This window comes from Cyanistes caeruleus, chromosome 28 (assembly GCF_971803275.1).
Source record: "Cyanistes caeruleus chromosome 28, bCyaCae1.hap1.1, whole genome shotgun sequence".
NCBI lineage: Eukaryota > Metazoa > Chordata > Aves > Passeriformes > Paridae > Cyanistes > Cyanistes caeruleus.
In genome coordinates, this window is record NC_141728.1 from 3,875,262 (window position 1) to 3,890,260 (window position 14,999).

General features: G+C 48.5%; 3 protein-coding genes across 4 annotated transcripts in view; all 3 read right to left on the reverse strand.

Moving 5' to 3' along the window:
• The window catches only part of LOC147649057 (uncharacterized), a 400,363-nt gene that overhangs the window by 341,937 nt on the left and 43,427 nt on the right, over positions 1-14,999 (reverse strand). The window lies entirely within an intron of this gene.
• The window catches only part of LOC147649065 (uncharacterized), a 257,416-nt gene that overhangs the window by 140,209 nt on the left and 102,208 nt on the right, over positions 1-14,999 (reverse strand). The gene's annotated exons all lie outside the window — the stretch shown is intronic.
• On the reverse strand, positions 4,605-6,888 carry LOC147649069 (olfactory receptor 14J1-like). Its single transcript, XM_086864882.1, has one exon. It carries the CDS (start codon positions 5,952-5,954, stop codon positions 5,022-5,024), a length of 933 nt encoding a protein of 310 aa, XP_086721008.1. The 5' UTR covers positions 5,955-6,888; the 3' UTR covers positions 4,605-5,021.

The following is a 14,999-nucleotide window of genomic DNA, read 5'->3' on the forward strand; positions in this document are numbered from 1 at the left end:
CAGAAAGGGGAATTTGGGTCCAGGAATAAATAATTTGGGCCCTAAAAAGAGGAATTTGGGTGCCCAGATGTGACATTTGCACCCAAAAAAGGGGGAATTTGGCTCCAAAAGGAACAGTGTGGCCCACAAGTGGGGTTTGAGCAACAGAAAGGGGAAGTTTAGACCTAAAAATGAGAGTTTAGTTTGAAAATAATGGGAGTCTGAGCCTAAAAGGTCAACCCAGGTGAGCCAATGGCAGCCGGGGAGAACTTTGGGGCAAAAAACGGAGATTTTCGATGAAAAAGGGGAGTTTGATCCAGAAAAAAAAGGAGTTTGTGTCCAAAAAGGAGAATTTGGGCCAAAAAATGAAAATTTGGGTGCCCAAATTTGAAGTTTGAACCAAAACAAGGGAAGTGGGGATCTAGTGGGAAACTTGGACACAAAAATTGGAATATGGGTCCAAAAGCAGAAATTTGGGCTGAAAAAAGAATTGGGGTGCTGAAACAAAGGGAAGTTTGGACCCAGAAGGGGAGTTTTGGCACTGAAAAGTGGAATTTGAGACTAAAAAACCAGAATTTGGTTGTTCAGGTGGGGAATTTGCACCCAAAAATGGGAATCTGGGTCCCAATATGGGGAATTAGGACCCAAAGAAAGGTGAATTTGGGAAGCCAGATGGGAAATGTGGACCCGGAAGGAGGAGTTTGCCTCCCAAAAGGAACAGTTTGGCCCAAAACTGGGCATTTGAGCAACAAAAAGGGGCAGTTTAGATCTAAAAATGAGAGTTTGGATTAAAACAATGGGAGTCTGATGCTAAAAGGACAACCCAGGTGAGCCAATGGCAGTCAGGGGGAAAATTTGGGGCAAGAAAGGGAGATTTGGGATGAAAAAGGGATTTGGGGCCAGAATGAAAGGGAGTTAGTGTCCAAAAAGGGAGAATTTGGGCCCAACAAACAGGAATTTGGGTCCTCAGGTGGGAAGTTTGTACCTGAAATTGGGACTTCTGGCCCAGGAAGGGAGAATTTGAGCCTAAAAAAGGAGGAATTTGGTTTCTCAGATAGGAAATTTGGACCCCAAATGGGAGTTTGGGTGCTGAAAGGGAGAATTTGGGTCTAAAAGTAGAAATTTGGGAACTCAGGTAGGGTATTTGAACACAAAGAGAAGAATTTGGGGCCAAAAATGGGGACTTTGGTCCCAAAAAAGGGAAATCTGTGTGCCCACACGGGAAATTTGGACCCAGAAGGGGGAATTTGGCTCCTAAAATGGAACAGTTTGGCCCAAAACTGGGGGTTTGAGCAACAAAAAGGAGCACTTTAGATGTAAAAATGAGAGTTTAGATTAAAACAATGGGAGTCTGATGCTAAAAGGTCAACCCAGGTGAGCCAATGGCAGCCAGGGGGGAAATTTGGGGCAAGAAAGGGAGATTTGGGATGAAAAAGGGGATTTGGGGCCAGAATTAAAGGGAGTTTGTGTCCAAAAAGGGAGAATTTGGACCAAAAAGGGTAATTTGGACCAAAAAGGGGTAATTTGGAACAAAAAGGAGGAATTTGGGCACTCAGGTGAGAAATTTGGACCCAAAAAGTGGAATTAAAATGAGAAAAAATAGGTATTTGAATGCCCAGATGGGAAATTTGGATCCAGAAGGGGAAATTTGGTGTTAAAAGGGAGAATTTTGGCCTAAAAAAGAGGAATTTGGGTGCCCAAATGGGAAGTTTGGACCAAAACAGGGGAATTTGGGATCTAGTGGGAAATAAGGACACAAAAAGCAGAATATGGGTTCAGAACTCAGGAATTTGGACCAAAAAAGGAGAATTGCGGTGCCCAAAAAAAGGGAAGTTTAGACCCAGAAGGGGGAGTTTCGGTGCTGAAAGGCAGAATTTGGGCCAAAAAAAGGTTGACTGGAAGCTCCCGGAGTGGCCCGGCTGGCTCAGGGATGAGGTTTCTCTTCACTCTGGTTTCCAGCCAGCAGATGTTTGTGGGGTTCACTGATTTTCTTCAGGAATTCCAGTCTTAGCAAGCGAGTAAAGAAATCAGGGGGGGACTCTCTCTCCCTGGTTTGCATTCCACAGTTTATTTCTGTGAAGGGGAATCCAAAGGGCGAAAGACAAAGGATTTGGGGTCTGGGGGTCTCTTTTAACAGGGTTTCTCGGAGGGAGGGAACATCACAGAGAGAAACAATTATTTTTCACAGCTAGTACATTTACAAACTTTCTACAAATCAAGGTTACACACCCCAAGATAAGAAATATCAGACACCAACTTCTTCAAATGGCCACAAAGGTGTAGGAGTATTCTCCACAGAGGGGCAGAGGGGCAGAGAGGGGGGCTTGGTTTCCTGGCAGCACAGGGGGGAAAGAAAGGGAAGGTGAGAATGCCCTCTCAGCTTCCACAGCTCAGAGGCATTCTGGGACAGGAAAAACAGAGTTACAAACTCCCGGGTTGGAAAGAAGGGTCTTTCTGCTGTCACCCCCACGCTTTCCCGGGCCACCGAAACTTCAAGCAGCTGGAAATGCCAGCAGGGTCTTATCTTTACTCTATCCAGCCTCTGGCCTGGAGCTGAGGAGAAAAACTTCAGTGACCATGGGAACCTGACTCCAGGGAAGCAATAGGAGAAAGAGAAGTGTGGGGGGGAATCACAACTAAAATAGGGGAAAAGATTCATTTCAAGCTATCAACTACTAACATCAGCTAACTTAACAACTTTCTAACAACTTTCCCACAACAAAAGGTGAATTTGGGTGCCCAGATAGGAAATGTGGACCCAAAAGGGAAAATTTGGCTCCTAAAAGGAACAGTTTGGCCTAAAGCTGGGGGTTTTAGCAGCAAAAAGGGGAAGTTTAGATGTAAAAATAAGAGTTTAGATTAAAACAATGGGAGTCTGATGCTAAAAGTGTGAGCCAATGGCAGCCGGGGGGGGGAATTTGGAGCAAGAAAGGGAGATTTGGGATGAAAAAGGGGATTTGGGGCAAGAATAAAGGGAGTTTCTGTCCAAAAGTGGGAATTTTGGTCCCCAAAAATAGGAATTTGGGTCCTCAGGTGGAAAGTTTGTACCTGAAATGGGGACATTTGGGCCAGGAAGAGAGAATTTAGGCCTAAAAATGGGGAATTGCAGCACTCAGGTAGGGTATTTGGACTGAAAAAAAGAATTTGGATCCAAAAATGGGGACTTCGGTCCCAATAAAGGTGAATTTGGGTGCCCAGATGAAAAATGCAACCAGAAGTGGGAATTTGCTTCCCAAAATGATCAGTTTGTCCCAAAACTGGGGGTTTGAGCCACAAAAATGTTAGTTTAGACCCGAAAAGGAGATTTTATTTTAAAAAAATATTGAAGTCTGATGTTAAAAGGTCAACTCAGGTGAGCCAATGGCTGCCAGGGGGGGAATTTGGGGCAAGAAATGGAGATTTGGGATGAAAAAGAGGAGTTTGGGCCTGAAAAATAAAAGGGAATTTAGGTCCAAAAGAGAGAATTTGGGCTCAAAAGTGGGAATTTGGGGCCAAAAAAGAACATTTTGGGCACTCAGGTGTGACATTTGGACCCAAAATAGAGAATTTGGGCCTGAAAAGAGGGAAATTGAGCACTCAGGTGGAAAATTTTATATGCCAAAAGGGATATCTGGGTCCAAAAACCAGAAACTTGGACCAAAGAAAAGGGAATGCGGGTGCCCAGATGGGAAATGTGGACCCAGAAGGAGGAATTTGGCTCCTAAATGGGACATTTTGGCACAAAACTGGGGGTTTGACCAACAAAATGTGCCAATCTGGATCTTACAGGGGCAGTTTAGATCTAAAAAAAAAATGGAATTTGGGGCCAAAACAGGGAGTAATAAAACCCAAAGATTGTAATTAATTGATGTTAATGAAACTGAGGACATGATTATAACTTGAACCAGCCCCACGCTGGATTTGGGGCTGAGCCCAGGAGCCTCAGGCACTGAGAGAAGGGTGAAGAAGCTGCTCCAGGAGTCCAAAGGCAAAGTGCAAGTCCCTTGGAGCATCAGTGGCCCCAGGGAGGGCAGGGAGTGGCAAAGGCTCCCCAGGGAGCGGGGAGAGCAGATCCTGGAGGCCAGGACTGCAGGGAGCCAAAGGCTGTGAGCAGGAACTGCAATGCTGAGCAAGCCCTGGCTGGCTGGAGGCAGCAGAAAGGCCAAGCCCTGAGCCCAGGCCTGGCACAGCAGGGCCTGTCCCTCACGGGGGGCTCGGGGCTGTTCCTGGGGCAGGGGGATGTGAGGGGCAGCAAGGACAAATGCCATCAACCTGTGGGACCCTGCAGATCCTCATGGAACCAAGGGCCAGCGTGAGCCAGCAGGGCCTGACGCAAACAAGAGGCCCCTGGGAGCCTGCGGGGCTGCAACAGCCCACAGCACTCCAGTGATGGCGGCAACCAAAGGCTCCTTGACTTGCCTTTGGTGCACGGGACAAACCCCAGCAGATATTCTCAAGGGACACAGGGGCAAAGAATATTCTTAGTTGCAAGGGACCCCCAAGGACCAGCAATTCCAGCTGTCAAGTGAATGGCCCACACAGGGATTGAAGCCACAGCCTCGCTGATATCAGCACCGTGCTCTGACCAACGGAGCTCAGAGGTGAAAACCACACAGAATTTTACTGGCAAAGTACAGAGAACCAAGGAACTTGGGCAAAGCATTTAATACAACATCCAGTTGAACATAAAACACTTTCCACAGCAGTGACTGCATTAAGCTAGCCCATTTAACCTGGAAACCTTGAACCCTTGAGGTGTTAAGGTACCCAAAATCATTCACTGCAGAGCCAGAGAAGCACTGAGGAATGATCCTGGACACACAGGTCAGGGCAGGCACTTGTTTTTATTTAAATGCACAGGGAACAAACCTCTTACAGGTCTTTGTGTTTCAAAAGAAATGTAGATATTCATGTAAAAATACAAAAAGTAATACTACAGTATTTGTAAATCACACAACAACAGTAGAAAATGTTACCAATGAATAAATGCACAAACAGAGAATAATAAGGCTGAGATTCCAAAGAGTTACATTCAAAAGGCTCTTCAGCAGAAAAGAGAGAGTTTAATACTTCAGAAAATACAGAGTCATCAATTTTCTCAGGGCAGCCTTGAGCTCCTGGTTCCTCAGGCTGTAGATGAGGGGGTTCAGGGCTGGAGACACCACCGAGTACAGAACTGACACTGCCAGATCCAGGGATGGGGAGGAGATGGAGGGGGGCTTCAGGTAGGCAAAGACTGCAGTGCTGAGGAACAGGGAGAGCACGGCCAGGTGAGGGAGGCAGGTGGAAAAGGCTTTGTGTCGTCCCTGCTCAGAGGGGATCCTCAGCACAGCCCTGAAGATCTGCACGTAGGAGAAAACAATGAACACAAAACAGCCAAAAGCTAAACAGGCACCAATCACAGTAAGTCCAGCTTTCCTGAGGTAGGATTTGGAGCAGGAGAGCTTGAGGATGTGTGGGATTTCACAGAAGAACTGGCCCAGGGCATTGCCCTGGCACAGGGGCAGGGAAAATGTATTGGCTGTGTGCAGCAGAGCGTAGAGAAAGGCACTGGCCCAGGCAGCTGCTGCCATGTGGGCACAAGCTCTGCTGCCCAGGAGGGTCCCGTAGTGCAGGGGTTTGCAGATGGACACGTAGCGGTCGTAGCACATGATGGTCAGCAGGAAATACTCTGCTGAGATGAAGAAAAGAAAGAAAAAGAGCTGTGCAGCACATCCTGAGTAGGAGATGGTCCTGGTGTCCCAGAGGGAATTGTGCATGGCTTTGGGCACAGTGGTGCAGATGCAGCCCAGGTCAGTGAGGGCCAGGTTGAGCAGGAAGAAGAACATGGGGCTGTGCAGGTGGTGGCTGCAGGCTATGGCACTGATGATGAGGGTGTTGCCCAGGAGGGCAGCCAGGGAGATGCCCAGGAAGAGGCAGAAGTGCAGGAGCTGCAGCTGCCGCGTGTTTGCCAGTGCCAGCAGGAGGAAGTGGCTGAAGGAGCTGCTGTTGGACATTTCTTCACTCTGGACATGGTGGACTGTTGAAAGAACACATTGAAAAGCTGGGACAGGTTTCCTTAAGTCGATTCTATGCTATTTTCTTACAAATTTACTCAAAATTACTTCTCTTTCTTTGGGGAAATTTTTCTCAATTTTTGACTTATTTTTGAGCTGGAGTTTTGCTGCTAATTTACTGTTCCTATTTCTGAAGGGGCAGAAATCCTCTTTCAGCATTGCTCTCAGCCTGAGCACTGGGGAGCCCAGAGGGAAATCAGGGCTCCCTGTGCCCCAGGGCACTCAGACCTGCTGGTCCCACACAGGTGCCCTCTGATCATTACACCTCCCTCTGTTTCAGGGTGGCTAAACATAAAACATGCTTGAAAAATAAAGCAGCCTCTTTAAAGGCTCCAATTTGAAAATAAATTTCCCTAGACTCCTTTTTGTCTCTGTGCAGCTGGACAGGGAGGGATACCCAGGGCTGGTCAGGCTCTCTGCCTGAGGTTGTGCCTATTGGGAGCTGTTTCTCTCTATCCAAGCCTTGTCCCTGCCAGTGCTCCCGAGCCCAGCCCAGCCCTGGGGGCTCAGCTCTGCCCTGCACACCCCTCCCAGCACAGGCACTGCCCAGGGCCATCTCCCTGCCAGCAGGGCCTTAAGGGCAGCTCAGACAAACAGAGATGCTGCAAGCCAAGGTGCTGCTGCTGCTGGCTGTGGCTAGAGGAGGCTGAGGAGGCACTTTGGGAGGGAGAGCTGAGGCAGCTCTGCTGATGCCCAGGGTGACAGTGCAGGAGTCTCAGTGACACAGACCAAGCTGACAGCCCCTTGCCCTTTCCTTTAGGAGAAAGCCGAGAGCAGCCCTGGCCATGCAGCACCATCTCCACAGCAGGAGGAATCTGCCCTGATGGGGGTCGCTCCTTCCCCCTCCAACTTCTCCCCAGCGCCCACGGGGAGCTCCCAGGCAGGCGGGGCTGCCCTGGGCACATCCTCCCCAAACCACAAACGGCAGCAGAGCCATCCCTACAGTCATGTCAGTGCTGTCATGGGGCAGCTTTAGGAGATCCCCGCAGCCAGAGACTTACTGTGCCAGCAGTTGGGAGCATTTCTCCATGAAGAAGCTCAGACTTGTCCTTCCAGTTGCTTTAAGGCACCCAGGTACCTGCAGGCAGCACCCTCAGCCCTGCTGGGCTGGGAGAAAAGCTGCTCATCAGGAGAAATGCCTTTTTGAAGCTCTTCTTGGTTGCCAGGAGCTGCCTCTGTGCCAGGAGCTCAGCCCAACTCAGCAACAGCACCAGGATTTTAATGACCCTCTCAGGGCTTTGGTGTTGTTTCCACCAGACTCAGTCCCTGAGAGAGTGTTCAAAAAACTTCTCAAGAAGTTTAACTCAATGTTAAATTGGCACTCCAATTTAAAGTTTCAATTCAAAGTTTCTTGAAGTTTTAATGGGTGGGGAAAGTGTCCCCAGGTTCCAGGGAGAGCAGAACACTGCAGGCACTGATGACAGGTGGGGACAAGCAAGGGAAAGGTGTCTCTGGTGCTGAGCAAAGCTGGATGTGTTTCAGGAGTGCAAAGGGCCAAGGGCTGAGCCCCAGCCCCTGGCAAGGCAGATGCTGTCCCTCCCTCATTGCTCAGGGCTCTTCCCGGGCCACTGGCATGTGGGGATGTGCAATGCCAAGGGCAGCACCATGGGGCGGCCCCTGCCAGGCTGCTGAGCAGGGACAAGGAGGCAATGAGGCCCCAGGGCTGCCAGGGTCACTTGTCTCCTCCTCATGGCTCAGGCCCAGGCCCAGCAGCCATGGCCAAAGGGCTGCACAAGTTGCCTCTGGCAGGGCCTTGCAGCTGCTGCCCATCCCTGTGCCCTCTCCAGCCCAGGCTGCCCTACGGTGTCCATGCCCTGCGCCTCTGGCCCTGCAGGCTGTCGTCATCCCCAGGCTGCCCCAGCTCGCTGGGCCCTTCCTTTGTTGACAGCTCTGCGTTCTGCCTGCCTCTGCCTGGCCACACAAAGCCTTGGCTGTTCCACACTCCTTCTGGGGGATGTGTTGCACCACAGCCCTGCCCTGGGACACAAATTCCTCTCTTCTTGGGTCCTGTCTACACCTCTCCAGAAGATCTGGGTGGCATTATTTCTTTCTCAGGCTGTTTCATATAATCAAGAAGAGCTCAAACATCTCTGAAGCCACCCTTCAAACCCTCTCAGGCTACTCCAGTTCTCAGTCTTCACACCACTGAGCCCAGGGCCCTCAGTCTCTATGGGTCATGTGCTTGAGGCCTCCTGATCTGATCTTGTGAGATTTTTGTGTCCTTTCAAGGTCTTTTCAGATTGAAACATTGTGGTCATTTTCCAAGAAAAATTGAAATCTTTTACAGGCCGTTAGTGGCAGAGGAAAGGTCATAGCCTTTAAGATGATCAAGGATAAATTCAGATTTGATAGAAGAAAGAAATATTTTATGATGAGGTTGACAAGATGGGAACAGGTTGTCCATGGGAGTGGATGTCCCATCCCAAGAAATGTTCAAGGTCAGGAGCTTTGACCATCTGTTCCAGTGGGAGCTGTGCCTTCCCACAGCAAGGGGGCTGCAGTAAATGATATTTTAGGGCCACTACAATTTATAAAACAAAAGATAAAAAATTACTTCAAGCAGAGTTCTGGTACCTCCTCATTAAAGACTCCTCAAGGGGCTGAGTGGTGGAGCTTTCCTGCATGACCTTGCCAGCTGAGCATGGGGAGCTCTGCCCCAGGGTCTGAGATTCATGATGGAAATCCACAAAGGGCATTTGGGGAATGTGCAAGATTTCCCATGGGATGTCTAAGAAGGGACCCCAGGAAGGGAAAGGCTGGGCAATTGTCATGATTCGCAAGGTGGGATTTGTGATGTAGTTTTTTTATTCGGTATTAGACTACAAAAGATTATCAGCAAACCAAGGACTCAAACAGCAAAACACACTTTATTGAGTGCTCATCAGCACTAATATGCAATAGAGGGGAAAGAGGAGAAAGCAAAGCATAAGGAAAAGAGAGTAAGGGGATTATAGCTACCAATGTCAAAGTCCACTCAGCCGTCCAACAACGCAGAGTCTTCTGTCTGTTGGGGAGATCTCAAAGGAAGGTAAATTTGGGGTGTGATTTTATAGTCTTTTGCAAAGGGAGGGGCATAGGGCCAAAACCAGAGGAGATCGATGATCATTGTGATGAATTCCATTGCAAACCTCCCGAGGTCCCTCCCAGGAGGAGTCCCTGTGCATTTCCCTCCCCCATGGCTCTGCCCTTGCTGATCCAGCAGCTGTGGGGCAGCAGAGCTGGGGCACTGCAGGGACAGGGCTGCCTCTGACAGGGCTCTTGTGCTTTAGGAATGGTGCTCTCCAATTCACCACTCCCACTAAAAACACCACGTGTCTCCCCAGATTTATATTCGCACTGTTATAGATACATATTAAAATACTGGCTTTTCACAAGGATTCAGATGAATGCTGTATGTATCACGTTCCAATGGCTTTGCTGTAACAGTCGATAGAGGATGTTTGAACTGTCTGCTCAGTTGGGATAACTCCAGTGAACAGATGATGGGGACCCTGCTGCTATCAACACTCAGCACCTGTGCAAAGAAGGAGCCAAGGCCCAAATTCAAAGGGGAGAAGAAGAGGATTAAAACCACAAGCCAAGACACAGGCATGCTGTAAAAAGGCAGACCCAAGGAGTGGCCATGCTAAACAGTTCCTGGGAAATGTAAAGCAGTTAATGGGAAAGTTTGAATATGCATAAAGTCTATGAATATGCATCAGGTTGTATCGCACTGTATTAGGAACAGCAAAGCGAGACAGGGACTCTCTATTGGGCAGGACAAGAGAGCCAGATTTATTATTCCAGATCTTCTTTTATAGACAGGTCCGAGAAGGTCCAAGAGGTAAAACTCTCATTGGTCATTAAACCAACACATCACCATCCCTGGACAATTAGGAACAAGACCCCTTGTCTGTTTCTTGCAAGGAAACAACAAGGATCCAAACAACACCTGCCAAGGTTGTTTTCCTACCCCAAGGACTGTTTGGATTCCTCCTTATGATTTCTCAGCCCAGAGTGAGAACTTTATGGGACTCAGTTTCACACAGGCTCAAGCTAATGCCTGAAGCCTAAAAATCTCTTCTTTGACCATTGTCAGTTCCCACCAAATTGATGCAATAGAAATGGGATATAAAGGGTGTTTCCAGAACACCAGGGGTGCTCTTGGCAGAGGGCCAAACACCCGGCCCTTTTAACCCTTTGCTTTATTGTCTTTGTCGCCTACTGTCTGTTTCATTAAACTTTTTAAAACTGACCAGGAAAGTGAACGTCATCTTTCCCAGTGGTCCAGTTCTGTATAAAAGAATGGCCTCAAATGGCAGCTCTCAAGAAAATGTCCTAGGTTGATGTTTCCCATGCTGGTGACACTCTTTTAAACGCAGCCTGCTGCCCTAGCTCTCTGCTGCTGTTCCATGGACAGAGGCTGTTGTCTCTTACCCCTTCCCATGGGCAGGCCGCTGTTCAGCCATCTCCAGGACAGCAGGGCCCCATCCCACCTCACTGGGACCTGGGAAGGCAAAACCCAGCATTCCAAATGTCCCCCCTCCTCCTTCTTCCCACACATTTGGCCCTGGCACTGGGGTTTGCTGCTGGTTGCCGCAGGAAAAGGAGACCCCTGGGACACTTTGGGGCCCGTGAAACCAAGGCAACCCTTGTTTCCTTGAAACACTGTGGGGCCTGGTGGAACTAAGGCTCCATTGTGACACAGCAGGGCCCCTGGAGCCAAGGCACTGCTGGGACACTGCAGATCCAAGGAGACCATTGTGACACCGAGGAAGCTCATGAAACCAAGGCTCCATCGTGACACCTCAGCAGCAAGGAGACCATTGCTGAGAGCACGGAACCTCACACAACCAAAAACACCATTCTGACACCGTGGGGCCCCAAGGAATCAAATATCCACTGTACACTCTGGAACCTCACGGAACCAAAAACACCATTCTGACACCGTGGGGCCCCAAGGAATCAAATATCCACTGTACACTGTGGAACCTCACGCAACCAAAAACACCATTCTGACACCGTGGGGCCCCAAGGAATCAAATATCCACTGTACACTCTGGAACCTCACACAACCAAAAACATTCTGACACCGTGGGGCCCCAAGGAATCAAATATCCACTGTACACTGTGGAAACTCACACAACCAAAAACACCATTCTGACACCGTGGGGACCCAAGGAATCAAATATCCACTGTACACTCTGGAACCTCACACAACCAAAAACACCATTCTGACACCGTGGGGACCCAAGGAATCAAATATCCACTGTACACTGTGGAAACTCATGGAACCAAAAACACCATTCTGACACCGTGGGGCCCCAAGGAATCAAATATCCACTGTACACTCTGGAAACTCACACAACCAAAAACACCATTCTGACACCGTGGGGACCCAAGGAATCAAATATCCACTGTGTGAAAAACGAGGTTTGCATAATTTTTATAGAATTTAAAAGTTTAATAAAAAAGACAATTAGGAGAAAAAAAATAAAGTGAAGTATAGAGATCCAGCCGGGTGTCTCTGCATTCAGCCAAGAGAGCACACCTTACTAACAAAGGATTGTCCCTTAAAAACAGAACCCTACTACATATCCATAAATTCTCATCCATATTCATACACTCTCATCCATATTCATACATTCTTCTTAGGATCTTTGGTGTTCTTCTGGTTAGTTTTCTCTTGCCCCCTTCCCAATAGATCAATATTCTTGGTGCCATCGAGATTTATAATTCTCTGATACCAGAAATGCAATAAATTCGTCCCCCCAGAGTTCTGATCACTGCTGTCTTCATCTGGGTAAGACAGTTCACAAATGCAGGAGTTCTTTAGCTATTTCTTTTTTTTCTCAGTCTTTGGGTTATACAAACAAAAGCAGTTTTTATTTTAATACTATGCCATAGCCTAACATATATGTATTATGCTACTATTTCTAAATTTCATCAATAACAGAAATAAAGAAAACTATATTAATACAACAAAAATTTCCATTCTTATACACATAACATTCATTTTAATATTTGCAAAAAGCCAACAATATAAAATGTATCTGTAACGCACTGTACACTGTGGAACCTCATGGAACCAAAAGTCCATTGTGACAGAGCGAGGCCTCGTGGAACCAAGCAGTGCAAAGGTCTAGAACATTCCTTGCAGGGTTCTGCCCTAGGGCACGGGAACCTCATTGGTGGCACCTTGGGCTCGGCACACACTTGACGAGTATCTCTGTTCTCAGCAGGAAAACTTGGGAGTTTCCCATGGCTTCAAAGGAAAGGAAAAGGAGAAAACCCCTCTTTGCCTGAGTGCAGCCAGTTCTCTGTGGGAGTTGGGCAGTCAGAGTTAAGGATTGATTGAAGGCTGTGGGAAACATCGAGTGAGGTTCTGGCAAAGAGAACAGTATTGTGGGTAGAGTTATGTTAATCTGTTAGTTCTGTATAAGGTTATGTTTGGAGTTCTCGTTAACGATTGGATAAGGATGTTTGACATCTATGGTAGTGTTTGTGGTTCTCCTTCATGACTGCTTACTTGTGTAATATATATATATATTTTGATTTGTGACCCATTGCCCTGTCTTCTGAGGTTGACCCCCTACCGTGTACAACTTCCACCCTTTGTTATTTTATCTGTTATTAAAGTTCTTTATTTTCAGGCAGCCCAGTCACGCCCGTCCTTATTCTTTGCCACGCAACTCCCGGCTGGTGCGGTCCTGAGGTCACCAACGCTGTATTGCAACAGTTCTGCAGCAAAGCAGGTCCCAGGGTGTCCTGATGGGACACTTGTGGTTGGCTTCTTTTTCCCCCTTGGACTGAGATTGATGAGAAAGAGGCAGTTTTCTCTTGTTGGACTTGGTTGTTTATTCTTCTCCTCTCTACATGACATGGGTACAGGCTACAAGGAGCTACGTGCACTAAGATAGAAAGGTGCCAAATGGCTAACAAAGAACTTAAAGGTTTTTTATATGTCCATTTACCCAATTAACAAACGCCAAGTCAATTATTTTTCTTAGTGACCCAATGACCCAACACCTGCTCACTGCACTGCGGCATTCTTTATCCAATCACTTACTACTACCCAAAAACCTCTAGAAGAAGAAGATGAAGAAGAAAGAGGAAGGAAGAAGAGACAACACCCTAGATCCTCCATCTTGTCCTTTGTTTTCTAAACTAGTTTAAACCTTTTTCACCCAGTGATTTAAGAAAACTCAATAATTTATACACTCTCACTCTTATTTTTTCTATTTAACAGTTGTTTTCATGGTGTTATACAAAATTCAGAGCTTTCTTGGATGTCAGAGCCAGGAATCAGAGCTAAGGGCACACACTCTGTGTCTCTGACTCCAGCACCAGGTGAGGGAGGACAGACAGGATGGAGAATGTGGAGCAAGGTTGCCCACTCTGGCTCACACCTCAGGGCACAGCTTCTCTGAGCAGGCCAGGCCTCCTGAGGAGAGACCCTGGGTCAATATCAATTCCAAATGTTGCTGTCACCTCTTCTCCATAGACAGAAGTGATAAAAGCATCAAAAGTCACTCTTTAAAATAGGAATGTGTATTTCTCAGACTATCTTAGAAGCTCTGTGAAATATTTCTCCACAGCTGCAGTAGGAAACCTTCCTGATGAACTGCCCTGGAGCAGAGGGAAATGCAGGCAGAGCCAGGCTTTGTCAGGACTTGCTGGAGCCCAGTGAGCCCCGGGGTGCATTTGGGGCTGAGCCCTTGAACCCCAGAGCCTGAGAGGAGATTGCACAAACTTTTCCAGGAGTCCAAGTCAGAAGAAAACCCCAGGTGTCTCCAAGCATTAATGGGTCCCACTGGGGTCCAGCCCCAGCACAGGCTCCTCATGGGCTCCTTGGAGGAGAGAATTGGAGGCCTTGATTGCCCAGAAACCTCTCAGAGTCCCAGTGTGGGAACAAGAAAGGAAAGTACCTTAAAGAACTGAAGCACCCAGAGGCATTGATGAGCTCCACAGAGTGTTGTTACTGACAAAGGCTCTCAGGAGACTAATTAAAGCAGATAATTGGAGGCCATGAGTGCACAAACCTCTCAGAGACTGCAAGGCAAGAGCAGAGCCCCAAGTCCTTTGAAAAAGCTGCAGTCCCTGGGAGCATTGAGGAGCCCCCCAAGGCCATTCCTGGCCAAGGCTCCCCAGGGACTCGTCCCAGCAGATCCCTGAGGCCCCTGGGATGTGGGGGGATGCTGAGGGCAGGACAAGGGGGTGACAGTGGCCAGCCTTGCTGGGGCTGTGCCAGGAGACCCCAGGGCCTCAGGACCAGGTGTCTCCTCACAGCCCTTGCTGGCACAGACCCTGCTGTGGCCTAGGGCACCAAGACTTGGCTTCTCTTTGTCCCCACCTGTCATCTCTGCCTCCCATTTCCTGCTCTAACTGGAACCTGGGGACACTTTCTGAGCCGTGTCCCTCACTGGGACCCATCAATGGCATCAGCAACTTTGGAGTTTGATTATGACGGAATTCTCCAGAGGTTTCGTCACAAACCCTGGCTCTGCCTTGATTTCCCTCTGCTCCAGTGCAGCTCATCAGGAAGGTTTGCAACTCCAGTTATGGAGAATGGGTTTGGGTGCCACAGCAACCGGGAGAAGTTCCAGTTTCCTTGGAATCACTGGGGAGGACTGGGACACACTGGGGAACACTGGGAATGCTGTGGGAGACACTGGGACATACTGGGAGTGATACTGGGGAGGGCTGGGACAAGCTGAGGAATGCTGAGGGGGAATCTGGGTGGGTTGGGATGGACTTGGGGGTACTCTGGGACATACTGGGACAGACCAGGACACACTGGGAGTGATACTGGGGAGGGCTGGGACAAGCTGAGGAATGCTGAGGGGGAATCTGGGTGGGTTGGGATGGACTTGGGGGTACACTGAGACATACTGGGACAGACCAGGACACACTGGGAGTGATACTGGGGGATACTGGGACAAACTGGGGACACTGGGGAGTTGGATGGATGACACTGGGGGCAACTGGAAGGGAATGGGAATGAAC

Coding starts and splice junctions, on each gene's coding strand:
- LOC147649069 (XM_086864882.1), bottom strand. CDS start 5,954: ATGTCCAACAGCAGCTCCTTCAGCCACTTCCTCCTGCTGGCACTGGCA.